At 48.1% G+C, this 14,896-nt stretch overlaps 1 protein-coding gene across 5 annotated transcripts in view; it reads left to right on the top strand.

Moving 5' to 3' along the window:
• GABRA3 (gamma-aminobutyric acid type A receptor subunit alpha3) overlaps positions 1 to 14,896 on the top strand; it is a 70,167-nt gene that overhangs the window by 43,646 nt on the left and 11,625 nt on the right. For all 5 annotated transcript variants that reach the window (XM_088062499.1, XM_088062498.1, XM_005527414.3 and 2 more), the window contains 4 exons: positions 6,010 to 6,092; positions 9,685 to 9,828; positions 11,332 to 11,484; positions 13,853 to 14,064. In XM_088062499.1, the coding sequence (XP_087918625.1) occupies positions 6,010 to 6,092; positions 9,685 to 9,828; positions 11,332 to 11,484; positions 13,853 to 14,064 (592 nt within the window). The remainder of the gene's footprint in view (positions 1 to 6,009; positions 6,093 to 9,684; positions 9,829 to 11,331; positions 11,485 to 13,852; positions 14,065 to 14,896) is intronic.

The following is a 14,896-nucleotide window of genomic DNA, read 5'->3' as shown; positions in this document are numbered from 1 at the left end:
GAGTTTGGGCTTCCACCAGATTTCCAGTGGCCTGGCAGCAGTGCCCAGGTGATCCCTTGCAGGCTCAGTCTAGATTGGTGCCTGGCCATGCAGTTTGACTCCTGAGAATATCCTGCTCCTTTCCCTTGTACCAGCCAATATCCTTGAGGGATCAGCTCTGCTGATGTGCAATTAGAGGCACGTCTCTTGCTATTTATCCTGCTGGGAAAGCCAACTTCTCTTAGTCAAGGCTTACAGTTATAGATGAACTTGCTCTGGTGGAACAGCAAGTCTGACACATGCATCCAGCAAAATTACACCTGTGTGACAATATTTATAGCTCCTGGAGAGAGCCTCTTTATCACTGACCTGAGCTCCCAGGAGCTGCACAGCAGCTGTAGCCGAGCATCCAGAGATTTCCTTCAGCCACAGCACATTCTCCTCGTGGATCAGTGCAATGTCACAGTGCACACCCCTGACCACTGACAGACCTTGGCACTGAGTCACAAAACAACCTTTGTGACCACTGCCCTGAACTGCATTTCTCTGCTCCCCTGGATTCCTGATCCCTCTGCATCGTCCCTGCCTCAGAGGGCACGGGGAGCACAGTTTTATTATGTAGCCCTGCCTCTGCTGTCTCTTTTTGTGGAGCTCCTACAGCATCCAAGTAATTCACAAAAGCCCAGCTATGGTCTCTAAACTCTGGCAACAACCTGGGAATAGTGCATGGATTTCCATGAGGAAGAGGCAGAAGTAGCCAGCCATCTCTGGGTGTACTTTCAGGCTTGGATTGTGTGGGGCACATAGATAATGGTCTGGCTCCTCCTAGCCTTGAAGCATGTAAAAATAGTGAAAGTTTAATGCTGTGCTGATGGCATTCAGTTTTGTGAATCAAGGCTTTAAAAAGCTCTTCTGCTTTTAACAGGGCCTGACAGAATGGCATGTTGAGGCTTTGTGGTTATTGTCAGAGTGGTTCCCAGACAATATGTGCTCGAGTTATGCATTTGGAGGATGTTTTCTTTACTTGTCAGGCTGACACATTCACTGCATGCCCAAAGACTGCTTCAAGAGCCTCTGCTGCTGAAGACAATGTGCAGTCCTTGGAAGCAGGGTCTGTGAACCCTCAGGTGAGGCAGAGCAGGAGGGACAGCTGAGCCCAGGACACATGCAGACCCACAGGGGCTGTGGAATCTCAGGACAAGTCCTTTACCTGGTGTGGCACTCAGGGGTTTGGGTTTCCTTTTGAAATCACAGAGCTTTGCAGTGTCTCTCCCTCAGCAAAGGCTTTGGGTGTCTGTACTGGCTGGGGTTTTTTAGCTCTCAGGCAAGTTGTGATGGCTCCAGGCTGTGCAGCAGCCTCCCCCACGATGGAGGTGCAGTCTGTCTGCAGGAGCAGCAGCTGGGACAGACCAGCACCAGCTCTCCTGGGCTGGATGGGCTGTGTGTGTCCCACACCAGGGCTGATCCCAGGAAACATCACAGATCCCAGCAGAGCAGAGCTTGGCTGGCTGATACAAGCAGGCAACAAGATGAGATTTGCCCCAACTATTCCCTGCCAGAGCAGATCCAAGGACAAAAATGATCTGTTTTCCAGGCTTGGCTTTGTGCAGGCAGACTGTTTTAAGGAAACTGTCCCAGGAGGGAGAAATCCTCAGAGAACACCTTATCTCACTGTATTTCTGCCATCATGGGCTGAAATCTCCAGGGGCTGGGGGAGGATGGAAAGTGAAATCAGTGCTTCCAGTTCCAGCACGAGGATCCTAGAAGCAATTTGGCTTTCAAGCTCAAACCCCAGCAATTAAACCTAACCTAGATTCTCCCACAGCCTAAACCGTAAACACTGCTCGGCCTGACTGTGGTTGTTAATGAACCTCCTGGAGAAGAAATCAGGACAAAACTCCAGCAGTATCCCTGGCATAAACAAAGCCAGCCCCGCCGTGCAGGGTGCTGTCATGTTTTTGTAGCGCTCACACACCGAGGGATTATCACATTTGCGTCCCAGAAATTGGGCTGAGATCCTGGCTCATCCTGCAGCTGCACGCAGGTAACGACAGGGGCTCTAATGACACATCAAAGGCTTTGCTGAGCTCCTGGTAACCATGAGAACGCAGATGAAGAGGTTTGTTAGCCCGTCAGCCCTGGCAGAGGTATGTTTAGCCTGATTCACGCTCCTTGCCATTGTGTTGGCGCAGTTCAAAGGACTTCCTGTGACTTTAAAAGAATAAAAAAAACACGGTTTCTGTCCTGGGTGTTCCACTTTCGGTGCCATTGTGCCAGGAAAGTGAAGAGAAAACACTGGGAGTTTGGGGTTTGGCTGCAAGACAGTTCTGCATAAGTTACTGCAGGCGCCTGGGACAGATGAGCCAAAGGCTACAGCTGCTGGCTGATGTGATTTCTGGCAGCTTGGCTATTTTTCATGTGCTCTTTAGGCTTTCAAAGGACATTTCAGGGCTCCTGGATGTGAATAGCCCATCAGAGCAATGAAGCAAAATGCAGTGGCTCTCCAGCCATCAGCTCCCTTGCAAAGGATGAGGGGCGCAGATGAGAATTTCTGCAAAAATCACTTCAATCCAAATGCTGTGGTAATTGTCTGGGAAGGGAGAGACATTCCTTGTGGTTTGACATTTTGATGTTTCTTGTGTTACCTGTGAACCTGCTGACCTGTGGCTGGCTGAAGCTGCTGAACCAGACCCATCTCGCTGGAATGATCTGACTTTTCCTTTTTTTAAAATTTAATTTCAGGAGACTTAAAAATTCCTTCAGTTGTAGGTGGAGAAGTGGAAGATTAGGTTGCTTTTTCAGTGTTTTGTTGATGGATTTATTGTTTTATTGCTTGCTGGCTCAGCTAATAAAACAGGCTTTAGATTTAAAATGCAACTGCTGCATTCCCAAACACAGAGGCAATCGTCCAGCACCCATATAAAGTTATCTCCTTCCTTTAACAACCCTTGCTCTTGTTGGCCATGGTCTGGAGAGGGCAGGAGGGTTTGGCCAGTCTCTGCTGCCCTCCTGGTCCCCTCTGAGGCTCTTCCTGACTGCTCTAAAGGGCACAAACCCACAGTGTGCAGTCCTTGGGTCACTCAGCCTTACTCAGAGTGGCTGATGATCACAGTGAACACTTACAGATAATACAGTGGATGGAAAAGACTTTTCTGGGCTTTTTGGGGTGAGTTCAGGATGCATCAGAAGGAAGTCACTGGTCAGAGTTGAGATCCTTTGGAAAAGCCAACTTTGGGAACTCCCAGCTAAGAGCCTTTGGAAATAATAAAGCAACTATTGAAGCAGATGAAAAACCAGAAAGGTTAAAAGGAAAATTCTGGTGTGGGCTTCTGAGGGAGACAGGGGAAATGCCTCAATATTTTCCTGACACAAGTGACAGTGACAAAATGAGAAGCAGAAAGTCCATTGCAGTCGGAAAAGACACAGAAAGAATCAAAGACTAAGATCTGTGAGAATATGCTTGACAAGCTTGCCAGCCATGAGCTGCCCAAGTGGATTTGGAGCTGGCTGAAGAGAACATCACAAAAGAAACAGAACAGGAAGAGCAAGGCACTCAAGCTGCCAGGTTTTTATACCTGCTTCTTGAAATCCACATTGGAAAAGAGAGGCATCAGAGCAAATGAGCAATTTGTTCATGGCGGCCTTTGAGTGTCCAGGGGAAAATAATTATAACACTTGTGCTTGTAGGCTTGTCAAAATTGCTGTCAGACTTCAGTGAGCCTTGACTGAAGTCTAAAGGTCAAGTTGATGCTTTGTGAGGCTACCTGGAACAGAGGCTGGACAGAGGTAAAGGAATAAAATAGCTTTTTATTAAAAGGCCTTCAAAGGATACACCTTGGGCAGTACAAGAGCCCAGCCAAGGCTACACCCAAGATGGGAGAGAGGTCACAAGTTTTCACACTTTTATAGGTTTTGGTCCATTTCCATACTGGGGTTAATTGTCCAATTTCAGGTGATGCAGTCCCATCCTCCCAGGCTGCTCTCCTCAGTTTGGGGCTGTTTGCACTTTCTGGGCCTGGAGCTGCAGCGGTGTCCTTGGTTCTGGGGCTGGGAAAGGATTGTTGTGTCTGCCTGGGCTGTGGGGAGAACCTGTTGACACTCTGTGTGAACTCCAGAGTTATGAACCAATTCAGTAGAGAATCTGGAAAATACGAAAACTAAAACTTAAGGCATCAAGGTCTTCTCTTTCATGTATAACAGGGGCATTCAGTGAAGTGACAAAGGAGAGATCAAGTCAGAGAGGGTGATTTGTCTCCAAGAAGTTCCTTTGGGCACACAGTGGTTCTTGGCTTGGCTGAGAAAGCCAGGCTGGAGCGAGACATGAAGCAAGCAGGACAGCTGAATTGCCAGATTCCCAAAGACTTGGAGAAGTGGGAGTTCATGCCCAGCTCTGAGTGCTGCAGGGGCTCCAGAGAGTTTGGGCCACCCAGCTCAGCCCCACCAAAATTATGGCAACTCTCCTCCTCTGCTTCTTGATGTAACTCCTCTGCTCTCCCTTGTGGGGTTGCCAGCTCCCCTAAACCCTCTGGGAGCTGCAGGTGAGGCTGGATGTGGGTCTGAAATGCCAGGGTTCCTTTCCTCAGCTGGCAGAACAGAGCTCACAGGTGATGGGGAGGCTCCAGTGCAGCAGCAGCTGTGCAGGCTTTGCTGCCTTGGGCCCCGTGTGTGGGTGTCCCCTCTCCCAGCAGCAGCTGCCACATGCAGCCAGTGGAGCCGTGCCACCCCTGCCACCTCACAGCCATTCCGCTTTGTTTCTTCCACAGGAGATTTTACAACAATTTGTGAAGGGGTTGTTTTTGTCCACTGAATTTTATTATGCCAAATTTAAAAAAAAGTCCTCTTTTCTTCTTCTTTTTTTTTTTCCCTTGCTTGTTTTGGGTTTTTATGGGGGTTTTTTGTTGTTTTTTTTTAAAAGTTTTGTCTACCTAAAAGAAATAACCTTTTATTTTATTTCCTTAAAAAAAAAATATTGTATTCTTTGCTTTTAGCAAACAAAACCCAAAGCCTTTATTTTTTCAGGGTTTATTTTGCATTTGACTAAGCCTCAGTATTTTCTGTGAAGAATAACTTAGCTGAACATTTTTCTAGCCAAAGGAAAATATCTCAATAGAAGCTTCTCGACCTGAGTTTTGCACAAGCCACCTTCAGTCTGTGCAGTTGCCCTTTGCATCCACATGTTGCTCCTGCCATGGTTTGTTTGCTGTTTTGCTGAGCCATCAGAAGTGAGTCCTTTTTTTTTTTTTTCCTACAAATAGTTCTTTTCAGAGAAGATTGTTTCAGCCATCTCCTGGGAGGTTGTCTCTCCCTGGCTGCACGCTTTGCAGTACTCCAGGAAGGAACACGAGCTCCCTTTTTTAGAGCCCTTTATAATGGATCCTTTTGTACCATATTCTGCAGCACACTGCTTTTATGGCTGTTCCTCCCTCACAAAGCTGCTTCCTGACAAGGTGTCCTACCGGGATTTGGGGGATTTGGAAGGCACAGCTTGTCCTGCACGCCCCCAGGCAGCCCCAGGATGTTCCAGTTCTTCACCTGCCTGCAGCATCCTCCGCAGTGCTGCCAGCGAGGGAGGAGCCAGGGGAGGTGGGATGAGATGTCCCACATGGACAGGGGCTGCTGTGTCCTGGTGGTTTCATGGATCTGGCTGACTGAGCAATCCAGCCCTCAGCTCCTGCCACACCACCAGCCCTGCTCCCTGAAGCCCTGAAACCATTCCCCTCTGCTTTCCAGCGTGGTCCATGAGGTGTCCCCTGGCCCCAGGAGCTCTGCTCACAGCAAACAGGAGTCCTGGGCTCTGGCAGATTTTGTGAGAGTGGGTGAAGATGGACTCAGGCAATAGGGTTGAGTTTCCACCGTGGAAAAGGCCGCCAGATGTGTGTCCTTCTGTCCTCTCCATAGCTGGGGGCCTTCTGCCCGGAGACCCCGAGGCTGGTGAGCACCTCGAGGCCTTTGCCACTGCTGGTGGCTGCAGGAGGCTGTGGCAGAAGGGCCAGGCCTGTCCCTGAGCAGCCCCTGTGCTCTGTCCTGCAGGCTGACCATCCACGCCGAGTGCCCCATGCACCTGGAGGACTTCCCAATGGACGTGCACGCCTGCCCCCTGAAATTTGGGAGCTGTAAGTACCCCCAGCAGCCCCTGCAAAGAGGTGGTACGGAGCTGAAGAGCAGTCCTTGGTGTGGCTGGTGTCACACAGTGTTTTAGTAACAGCAATATTCATTTTTGCTAATGGTAAAGTGACCAACATTTATTTTTTTTTTCTTCATACATCCAATTCCTACCATCACTGAGTGACTCTGTGCTCAGTTCAGGCTTACAGGATGGGTTAGACACGCGTGGTTTTGCTGTAAATTTATTTAGAAAGTAGCCAGGTAGGAATCAGTCTCTTCTCCCAAGTAACAAGTGGCAGGTTGAGAGGAAATGACCTCAAGGGGCGTTTAGATTGGATATTAGAAAAAACATCTTCACTTCAAGCATTGGAACAAGCAGCTCAGGGAAGTGGAGTCACCATCCTTCAAAGTGTTCCAAAAATGTGCATTTTGGGCACTTGGAGACATGGGCTTGGCAGTGCTCTGTTAATGGTTGGACTTGATAATCTTAGAGGGCTTTTCTAACATTAATGATTCTATGATTATAAATCTGAGCTGTGCTTTTTCTTCATCACAAGGGGATGCTGGGAAGACAGATTTGGGACAGTGGTGGTGGCTCCTGCTGGGTGTCCCATCCTGCCTGTCTGTGGAGAGCCTGAAATAGCTGGTTCCTCTGGCTCCACGCTCCACAGGAGCTCCCAAACCCCTTGACACTCTTCAGTCTGTCGGGCAGGCTGCTCCCAAGTGAAAAGCTTGGAAACTCTGGGAATCTCAGTCCCAGCAGCCAAGGGTCCTGGTTTAGGGAGGATTTGCAGGTGAGTTGAAAAGCTGCTCACAGCCTCCCAGACTTGCAGCTGCTCAGCTGCTTGGGCTCCCCATAGCAGTTCCCTTATCTCTCCCATATGCAAGTTAAATTTCATTTGGTTTTGTTCCTAAAGTGAGTGGGAGCCAAACCCCAAGACCCTGGTTCACCACGATGTGAAAATAAACATACTAGCCTGGATTCTTTCCCAAGTCCAGCAAACTGATCACCACTTTTAGTCTATATTTGTGTTAGATGGGAGTTTCCCACCTCCAGCTAAAGAATGAGCCCACAGCAGTAACCCCCAGAGAAACCCCAACCTTCCCAAACTGACACTCCCTTCCTGTAGCCATTTGGGAGCTGAGGACAAAGTTGAAAAGTTTGATTGGCAGGAGAGGAAATTATATTTATCATGTGCATCTGCTCTTCTGCCTCATGACAAAGTGTACCCATGAAAGTGGATTATTCAGAACTACTAAAATAAAGCTATTTCTTAGGCAGCACCTAATTAAATGTAGAACTCTTTGCCACAAGACATCACTAAGGCCAGTAAAATAGCAAGCCTTAGAGAAGGATGAATTATTAATGTTAATTGACCTTGTGAGGAGGGATATCAAATCTCATACCTCAGGCCCAAACTCTGGGATTATTACAAGACTTGCAGGAAGGCAGATTACTCCACATCTAATTGCTTATAATGTTTCTTGGTGAGGAAAAGAGATTAATGTGTGTATTTCTGCTGAACACCCTTTGGGGTTATTTTTTTTTACTGATTTGACCTCTGAATGATGAGAGTTTTGAGACAAGGAGCTCAGAAAGCTGCCCCTGGTTAACATTAATGTGACTTTTTCTAAAGCACCGGCACAGCATCCGAGCTCACCTCTCCTGTGTTGGAGTGGGATTAAACCAGTGTTTTCACTAAAAAGCCACTGACAGCTGGAAGCTGCTCATTTTCAAGAAGCCTGAAGTGGGTCAGATTTGCAATTAGAAGGACAATGCCTGTGCCAGACCCATGCTGCTCACAGGATGCTGAGTTTGCCTCACAGACCATTTTCTGCTGATCCCCACAAGTGGCTCAGCAGTGGCCTCCTGTCCCTGGGCCACCACGGCAGCCCCACCAGGGGGCAAAGCAGAGAATTTGCAGGGGAATTAAGGACATCAGGCATTCCAGAGAGCTTCAGCTGCCCCCCTGCATCATCCCTTGGGCCAAGGGCAGTGAAGGGATGGCTTTGCCTATCCCCCTGCTCCCTGGAAGATGAATGTGCACTGCAGAGAGCTGTTCCTAAGGCCATCACAGGACATTTGTACTGCAGCTGTCTGAGACCAGGGGAGCAGAAGATGTTGCTGAATTTACCAGCTCCTCTAAATGTCCACGAGCTGTCCCTGTTTGGATTGGATTTTGCATTGCAAACGAGGCATTGAGCAGAACCAAAGCAGCTGCCTGGCATTAAACATGTTCCAAGCATCCATGCCATGCCTGTGTGACATCAGATACCCTTCTGTCCCAGACAACCAGATACACAGACAACTGAACTATCAGGAATGAGGGCAATGAAACTGTGAGCAAGTTCCTTTTGTAGGCTGAGAGTGGCAGTGGCTGGACTGTGACTGTAGAGCAGGAGGTGTTGCCCATCAGGTGAAAGAGCAGTGGCAGAGCTTTACAAAGCTCTGAAGGAGGGTGGAGGGCCCCAGAAGCATGTGCAGGGCTGGAAGGAGGGGTTGACAAATCCTCCATTGGAGGCTGGGATTGGAAAACACCCCATGAGTGTTGCACATGGGGTGTGAGGTGCCAGCCTGCATGAGAAGAGCTTTGACAGCACTCTGACCTGCTGAGAGACATTGGCTGATCATCAAAACCACTCCCAGTGCTTTGCACAGCCTCTGCTTAACTCTGAACAGGTTTGCCAAAACCCACAGTGCAGGCAGAACAGTGGTTGTTTTAGGAAGATCACAGAAATGTGGTTTCCTCAGGACACAATCCTCCACAAAGCAGGAGCTGAGACGTTTCTCTGGTAGACCTGACACATCTCTTGACCTGACCCCAGCCAAAGAATTCCTTCAGGTCTTCACCAGGAGGAGGTGGTGAGTAGGAATGAACTGAAGGCTTGGTTTAGTGAACTTTGTTCTTGCTTAAAAAGCTGGTGCAAAATTGGTATAGACAGGAATTTTGGGCATTATGGGGAGAAATAGCTCCTAGCAGAGTCTGGAGACACTCAATTTTTAGATAACCATAGGACTGGAAAAACCAAGAGCACTCTTGAGAGGGGGACTGGCTGTGAGGACAGAGCAGGGCTCAGTCACAAACACAGAGAAAAAGCATTTAGGTGTGAGAGGACACCACCTCCAAATCTGAGAGTCTTGGAGAGGGTTTTGAGTGAAGGTAAAGACTTTTAACTTTTTAACCTAAAATTTAGCCCCGTTTGCATTCAGCCTTTGTTGCCAGCTGCTGCCAGCAGGACTTTCCCTGTCCCTGGCATGGCTGTGGCTGTCCTGCTGCCCCAGCATCCTGCTGGCTTGGATGCTTTCCTGTGTTGTCCCTGCTTGGAGCCAGCCCTTGCAGAGTCAGCATGTCACAGGGACAGCCTTTCTCTCAATGACAGAGCTCTGCCCCTCTCCAGCTCCCTTCCAAAAACCCCAGCTCGCTCCTGCTCATTTGATTTAACAGTTGTTGATCTGCCTTGGTCTCTGGCCATGCTTGGCTGTGCTCAGCCATGTGGCTCTGAGAGATGCACAGCAAAGATTAATTTGGCTACAGGCTAATTTTGGTATATTTTAGGTCGGGCAGAAGCACAGATCTCGTTCTTCTCCCTCCTCTGCAGATGCCTACACAAAGACAGAGGTGATCTACACCTGGACCCTGGGGAAGGATAAATCCGTGGAAGTAGCCAAGGGTGGATCTCGCCTGAACCAGTATGACCTGCTGGGCCATGTGGTTGGGACAGAGATGGTTCGATCCAGCACAGGTATTTGTGGGACCAGCATGTGGGCTGAGCTGCTCCAGGGATGAGATGGACTCCTGGGCTTGGAATGCCACGACTGGGAATAATTATTGAGGCAGCCCAGGACCACAGCACCTCCTAAGCCAGGAGGATATGGCTGGTGACGTCTTCAGCAGTCACCAAGAGGCAGAAAAGAGTTTGATTTTCAGTGGTTTCCACTGAAAGAGCCTTATTGCCCACAGTCTTTAAGAGAACTGATCTCAAGCATCTCCAAATGATCTGCTGTGTGGAAAATTTGCCCTGCGTTGTCCAGCTGGTTTGTGGTGCTGTGGGTTCATTTGTCTTGGATTCCTTTCCAAGCCCTCAGGAAAGCACTGCAGGCAGGGGAGGCGAAGGCAACATAATGTTCAGTGTGATTTTCACTGCATCTGCTTGCACAAATATTATCATAACTAATAGAAGATTATCCCAAACAAATGTTTCCTCTGATTAATGACCAATATTAATCATCTTTCTCTCCCATCTGCTGCTCCTCCCTTCCCCTCTGAATCCAGGTACTGATAGCTTCTGTTATCTCATATATGTCTCTCATATTTCTTTTTTTTCCTTTTATTTTTTCCCTCTGTATGCACCAGTAGTTCTCTCATTTGAGGATATTTCCTCTCTGGTGCACTTGATTTTAATAGTGTCTGTCTGTAACAACTCATTTCACCTCCCTTGGGGAAATGTGGGGAGCCCAGGGAACTAAATGTCATAATATCTGGCCCATCTCTCTACTTAAGTTGTAGTAAAATGTACAGATGAATAACCTGGAGTGGTAAGAAAGCTGCTAAGGGCTCCTGTGTGTAATGATTTAGCAGAGCCACGCTCACAACATAAAGACACAGTAATCCAACAAAATACCCAAAGCTTTGGGGGAAGGAATAGGATGCTGAGGGAAAATGGGGACAGCTGCCTCTTCAGTCCACAGGTGAGACAACACCAGCAGAACTTGCCTTGTCTCTTGAGATGGTTACAGTGAGGGAAGGTGAGGTATTTTCAGGATTGACAGAGAAAATAAAATCCTGTGTCCTGAAATCCTATTAAAGCACTGTTGTCTTCAAGCTTAAAGGATCTTCCCTACAGCGTGGCTCCTTGGGATGGGAGCAGAGTCAGGACAGACCCACAGAGGCCCCTTTTGCCTGGGGCAAAACAGCAGAAGATTTTATTGCTCAGTTGTTGACACTGCTTTTCCTTTGCCCCACACCCATTTTGTAGTGAATTAAAACTCAGAGAAGTGTTTTGAAAGGACAGATGTGATGTGAAAGCCCCCTGGGCTGTGCTGGGGCACTCACCCAGCATGGCACAGCAGCTGTGAGTGCCTGCTACACCCCTGCACCCCTCCTTCCCACTGAAATCCCACTGAAATCCCACTGAAATCCCACTGAAAAACCGGGAAGTTTGTTCAGGGTGGATCTCCAGAGCAGTCAGCTGGCCCCAGGCTGGGAAGCTCCGAGGCTCAGCATCCCTCCCTGGCTGTCTCTGCAGGGGAATACGTCGTCATGACCACACACTTCCACCTCAAGAGGAAGATCGGGTACTTTGTGATCCAGACCTACCTGCCCTGCATCATGACTGTCATCCTGTCCCAGGTCTCCTTCTGGCTCAACAGGGAGTCCGTCCCGGCCCGCACGGTTTTTGGTGAGTCTGGCGCATCCTCTCAGGCTGGGGATGAAGGGAAATAGGAAGGGAAACACACTGAGCATCAGAGCTGGTCTTTGCCAGGCCCTGACCAGCATTTCTAAGCTGCTGGCCATTCCCCAGGACAGCTCTCAGTGTCTTCCCAGTGAGCCTGCTCCTCCTCAAATCACTGCAAAAATACTCCTGGCCATGTCTGTGCTGCAAGCCAAGCCATAAATATTAACAGTAATCAAGGTATTGATCATCTAATTATATGCATTTGGCTGTGTCTGCTTATCTGTGTTGGCTTTAGAGCTGAGCAGAGGCTAGGTACACAGGGAGGCATTTAAAACCCTACCTTTGAAATTGCTAATGTGCCCCTGGTCACAGCTCCACATAACAAGTTCCTGAGGCAGCATAACTGCATGGTGAATATAGTGTTATTATTTCCTTCAGCTGCTTTCAGATCCTCTCACCGAAGCAAAGTGCCAGGCTGGCACTGCACATATATTAATAGCTTTTACAAGCATTTAATAACAGAATTGCTTTGTGCTTTCCTGTCAAGACCTTTAGTTCAGGATCTACACAGGCATGCTCCCAGAGCAGGTGTGATGCTGCAGGATTGTATATCCTGGAGGTAACACTGCCCAGCAGATTCCACTTAACAGAGAGGATATTGGACAAAAGTCCCCAAGCAGAGAGGGGATATGTGGTATCCTATGTGATTCCCTCCTGTGTTATCCTGAGAATTGCAGTGAAATAAGTTTCCTCAAGCAGCAGCTCAGATCCAGCAGGCAAGAGCTGACTGAAAAATTAAAACCTACCTGTGTGACAAATATCTTTGCTCCCAAATTGCCTTGCCTTCCTATTAAGAAAATAATGAGAACTCCAATTGTTTAGTCATTTTTTTTTTCTGCCCCTCAGAAAGTATTGTCAACAATATTGAATTGAAACTCTTAAATTACCAGGAGTATGGCTTAAGGGAACTGAAAATTAGTCAATATTTTTATAATGTTTTTAATGCATTTTTAATTGAAAAGCACATTATTGGGGAAAATGGATGGTAATGGTTGCTTGCTTTAATGAAAAAAGCTTTAAAAGACATCTTGCAACAGATCATTTGTTTAAGATAAATCATTTATCTTGGCATTTATCCTGGCAGCTTGGGCCGCTGACAGCAGGACCCAGGATCCCAGGTGTCCATCCATGCAGGTCACAAGACACGGTTTCTAAAACCCTGAGAGAGCTGTGTCAGATGAGTGGCCAGTTTCTGATCCTCCCTGAGGTTCACAACCATCTAGCTGTCCTTTTCACTGCTATTATTTTTATTTTGTTCCAAAAGCAACTGGAGGCTTCTCCATGACATATTCTACATGAGCTGGGTGTAGCATCATGCACCTTACCCTGCCAACAGATGAGGAGTGTGGTGCAGGTGCCTCCCTGTGAGTGAGGACTCCTATGGAGAGCAGAGGTCTAGTCACTGGAGTTTGGGGACGGTTAATCTCATCCTAATGAAGATGTTTGCCATTGATTCTACTCAAAACTGAACCAGAATAATTCCCTGAGCAACCTGAAGTTGGCCCTGATTTGAGCAGGGGCTGGACAAACTGTTGCCCCATGCCTGGAAGTGTTTGAGGCCAGGCTGGAGGCAACTTTGAGCAACCTGGGATAGTGAGAAGTGTCCCTGCTTGTGGCAGGAGGTGGAACCAGATGGTCTCTAAGGTCCTTTCCAGCCCAGGCCATCCTGTGATTTTATGATTCTGTGAACCTGACCTCCTGCCAGCCTGGCCTGTTCTGTTACCCCATGAGTAGATACAGATATAGATACAGATAAATAGAGATAGAGATAGATATATAGATAGAGATATATAGATATAGATGTAGATATAGATTTAGATGTAGATATAGATTTAGATGTAGATATAGATAGATATAGCTATAGCTATAGCTATAGATAGATAGATATAGATATAGATATAGATATAGATATAGATATAGATATAGATATAGACATAGACATAGATATAGATATAGATATAGATATAGATATAGATATAGATATAGATATAGATATAGATATAGATATAGATATAGATATAAACATAGATATAGATATAGATATAGATATAGATATAGATATAGATATAGATATAGAGATAGAGATAGAGATACAGATGATAGAGATACAGATGATAGATATATAGATGATAGGTATAGATATAGATGTAGATGTAGATCCCTGGCTCTGGGTAGGACTTCTTGAATTACAGCAGGAATGTGGCTCAGGAGCTGGCTCCTACTTTTACATGACAGGAGTGGCAGCTGTTTTGAGAGAAACCACTGAGTGCAGGATCTCACGGCATCCCTGCGTCCTGCTGTGTCCCCACAGGTGTCACCACGGTGCTCACCATGACCACACTAAGCATCAGCGCCAGAAACTCGTTACCCAAAGTGGCGTACGCGACGGCCATGGACTGGTTCATAGCCGTCTGTTATGCCTTTGTGTTTTCTGCGCTGATCGAGTTCGCCACCGTCAACTACTTCACCAAGCGCAGCTGGGCCTGGGATGGCAAGAAGGTGCTGGAGGCCCAGGAGATGAAGGTCAGCCAAGGCTGGAGGGGAGAGGGTGGGGAAGAAACGCTGCACGAGGGAGCTGTTCCAGGCACAGCAGTGGGTAACGTGCAGCCCCACAGCACTCGGGAGGCTGGATGCTACTCACTGCGTTCCCAGCCCGGCTCCTGACTGCAGCGGTTCTTGAGGGGTGGGGAGGAATGGCCTGGGGCTGGTCAGTGTGCTTAGCTGGGGAAAACACCCAGGCATGGCTGCTGGCTCTGCCCTCTGCCCTCTGTCCGGCCGTTTGCAGAGGGAACATGTGCGCATCCGTGCTTTGGGTTTGCTCTGCTGGTGGTCTTGTGTCTCCTTCCTTTCCTTTCCAGCCCAAACCCAAACCCCAACCCGACCCTCCCAAACCAGTGAACCAACCCAACCCAGCCCTCCAACCCCATTCCTTGCTGCTAGCATGCCAAAAACCCCAGGACACCCACGGGGCCGTGTCCCCTGGCCAGCTCTGACACTGGTACCGTTGCCCACAGCTGCCAGCAGCTGCTGCTCTGTGAGTTTGGGCACAGAGGGTGGGTGGGAAGCCAGCAATCCCAAATGCCAACTGGCAGCAGATTAATGCCTGGCATCACTCGCATTTTCCCTCCCCACTCGGGATCGGCCTCTCTGGCAGCTTCATCCTGACAGGCTCTGCTACCCCTGCTCGTGCCCCCCTCCCTCTGAACTGATTTAATCTTGGCTGCGCAGAGAAATCGCTTACTGTAGCATGCTGCTCCTTGTTTATATTTATTGAATCAATTTGAAAATCAGCTTTGTCCTTGTTCTTGGTTCTGGAGCCTTTCTATTTTTCTCCTTTGCATTTTAATGTGTTGTT

The sequence above is a fragment of the Pseudopodoces humilis genome, chromosome 15 (assembly GCF_049639895.1).
Source record: "Pseudopodoces humilis isolate 2021_Gansu_Grassland_sample_001 chromosome 15, ASM4963989v1, whole genome shotgun sequence".
Classification (NCBI taxonomy): Eukaryota; Metazoa; Chordata; class Aves; order Passeriformes; family Paridae; genus Pseudopodoces; species Pseudopodoces humilis.
The sequence above is the reverse complement of the archived record's forward strand: the minus strand, read 5'-3'. Positions and strand labels throughout refer to the sequence as shown.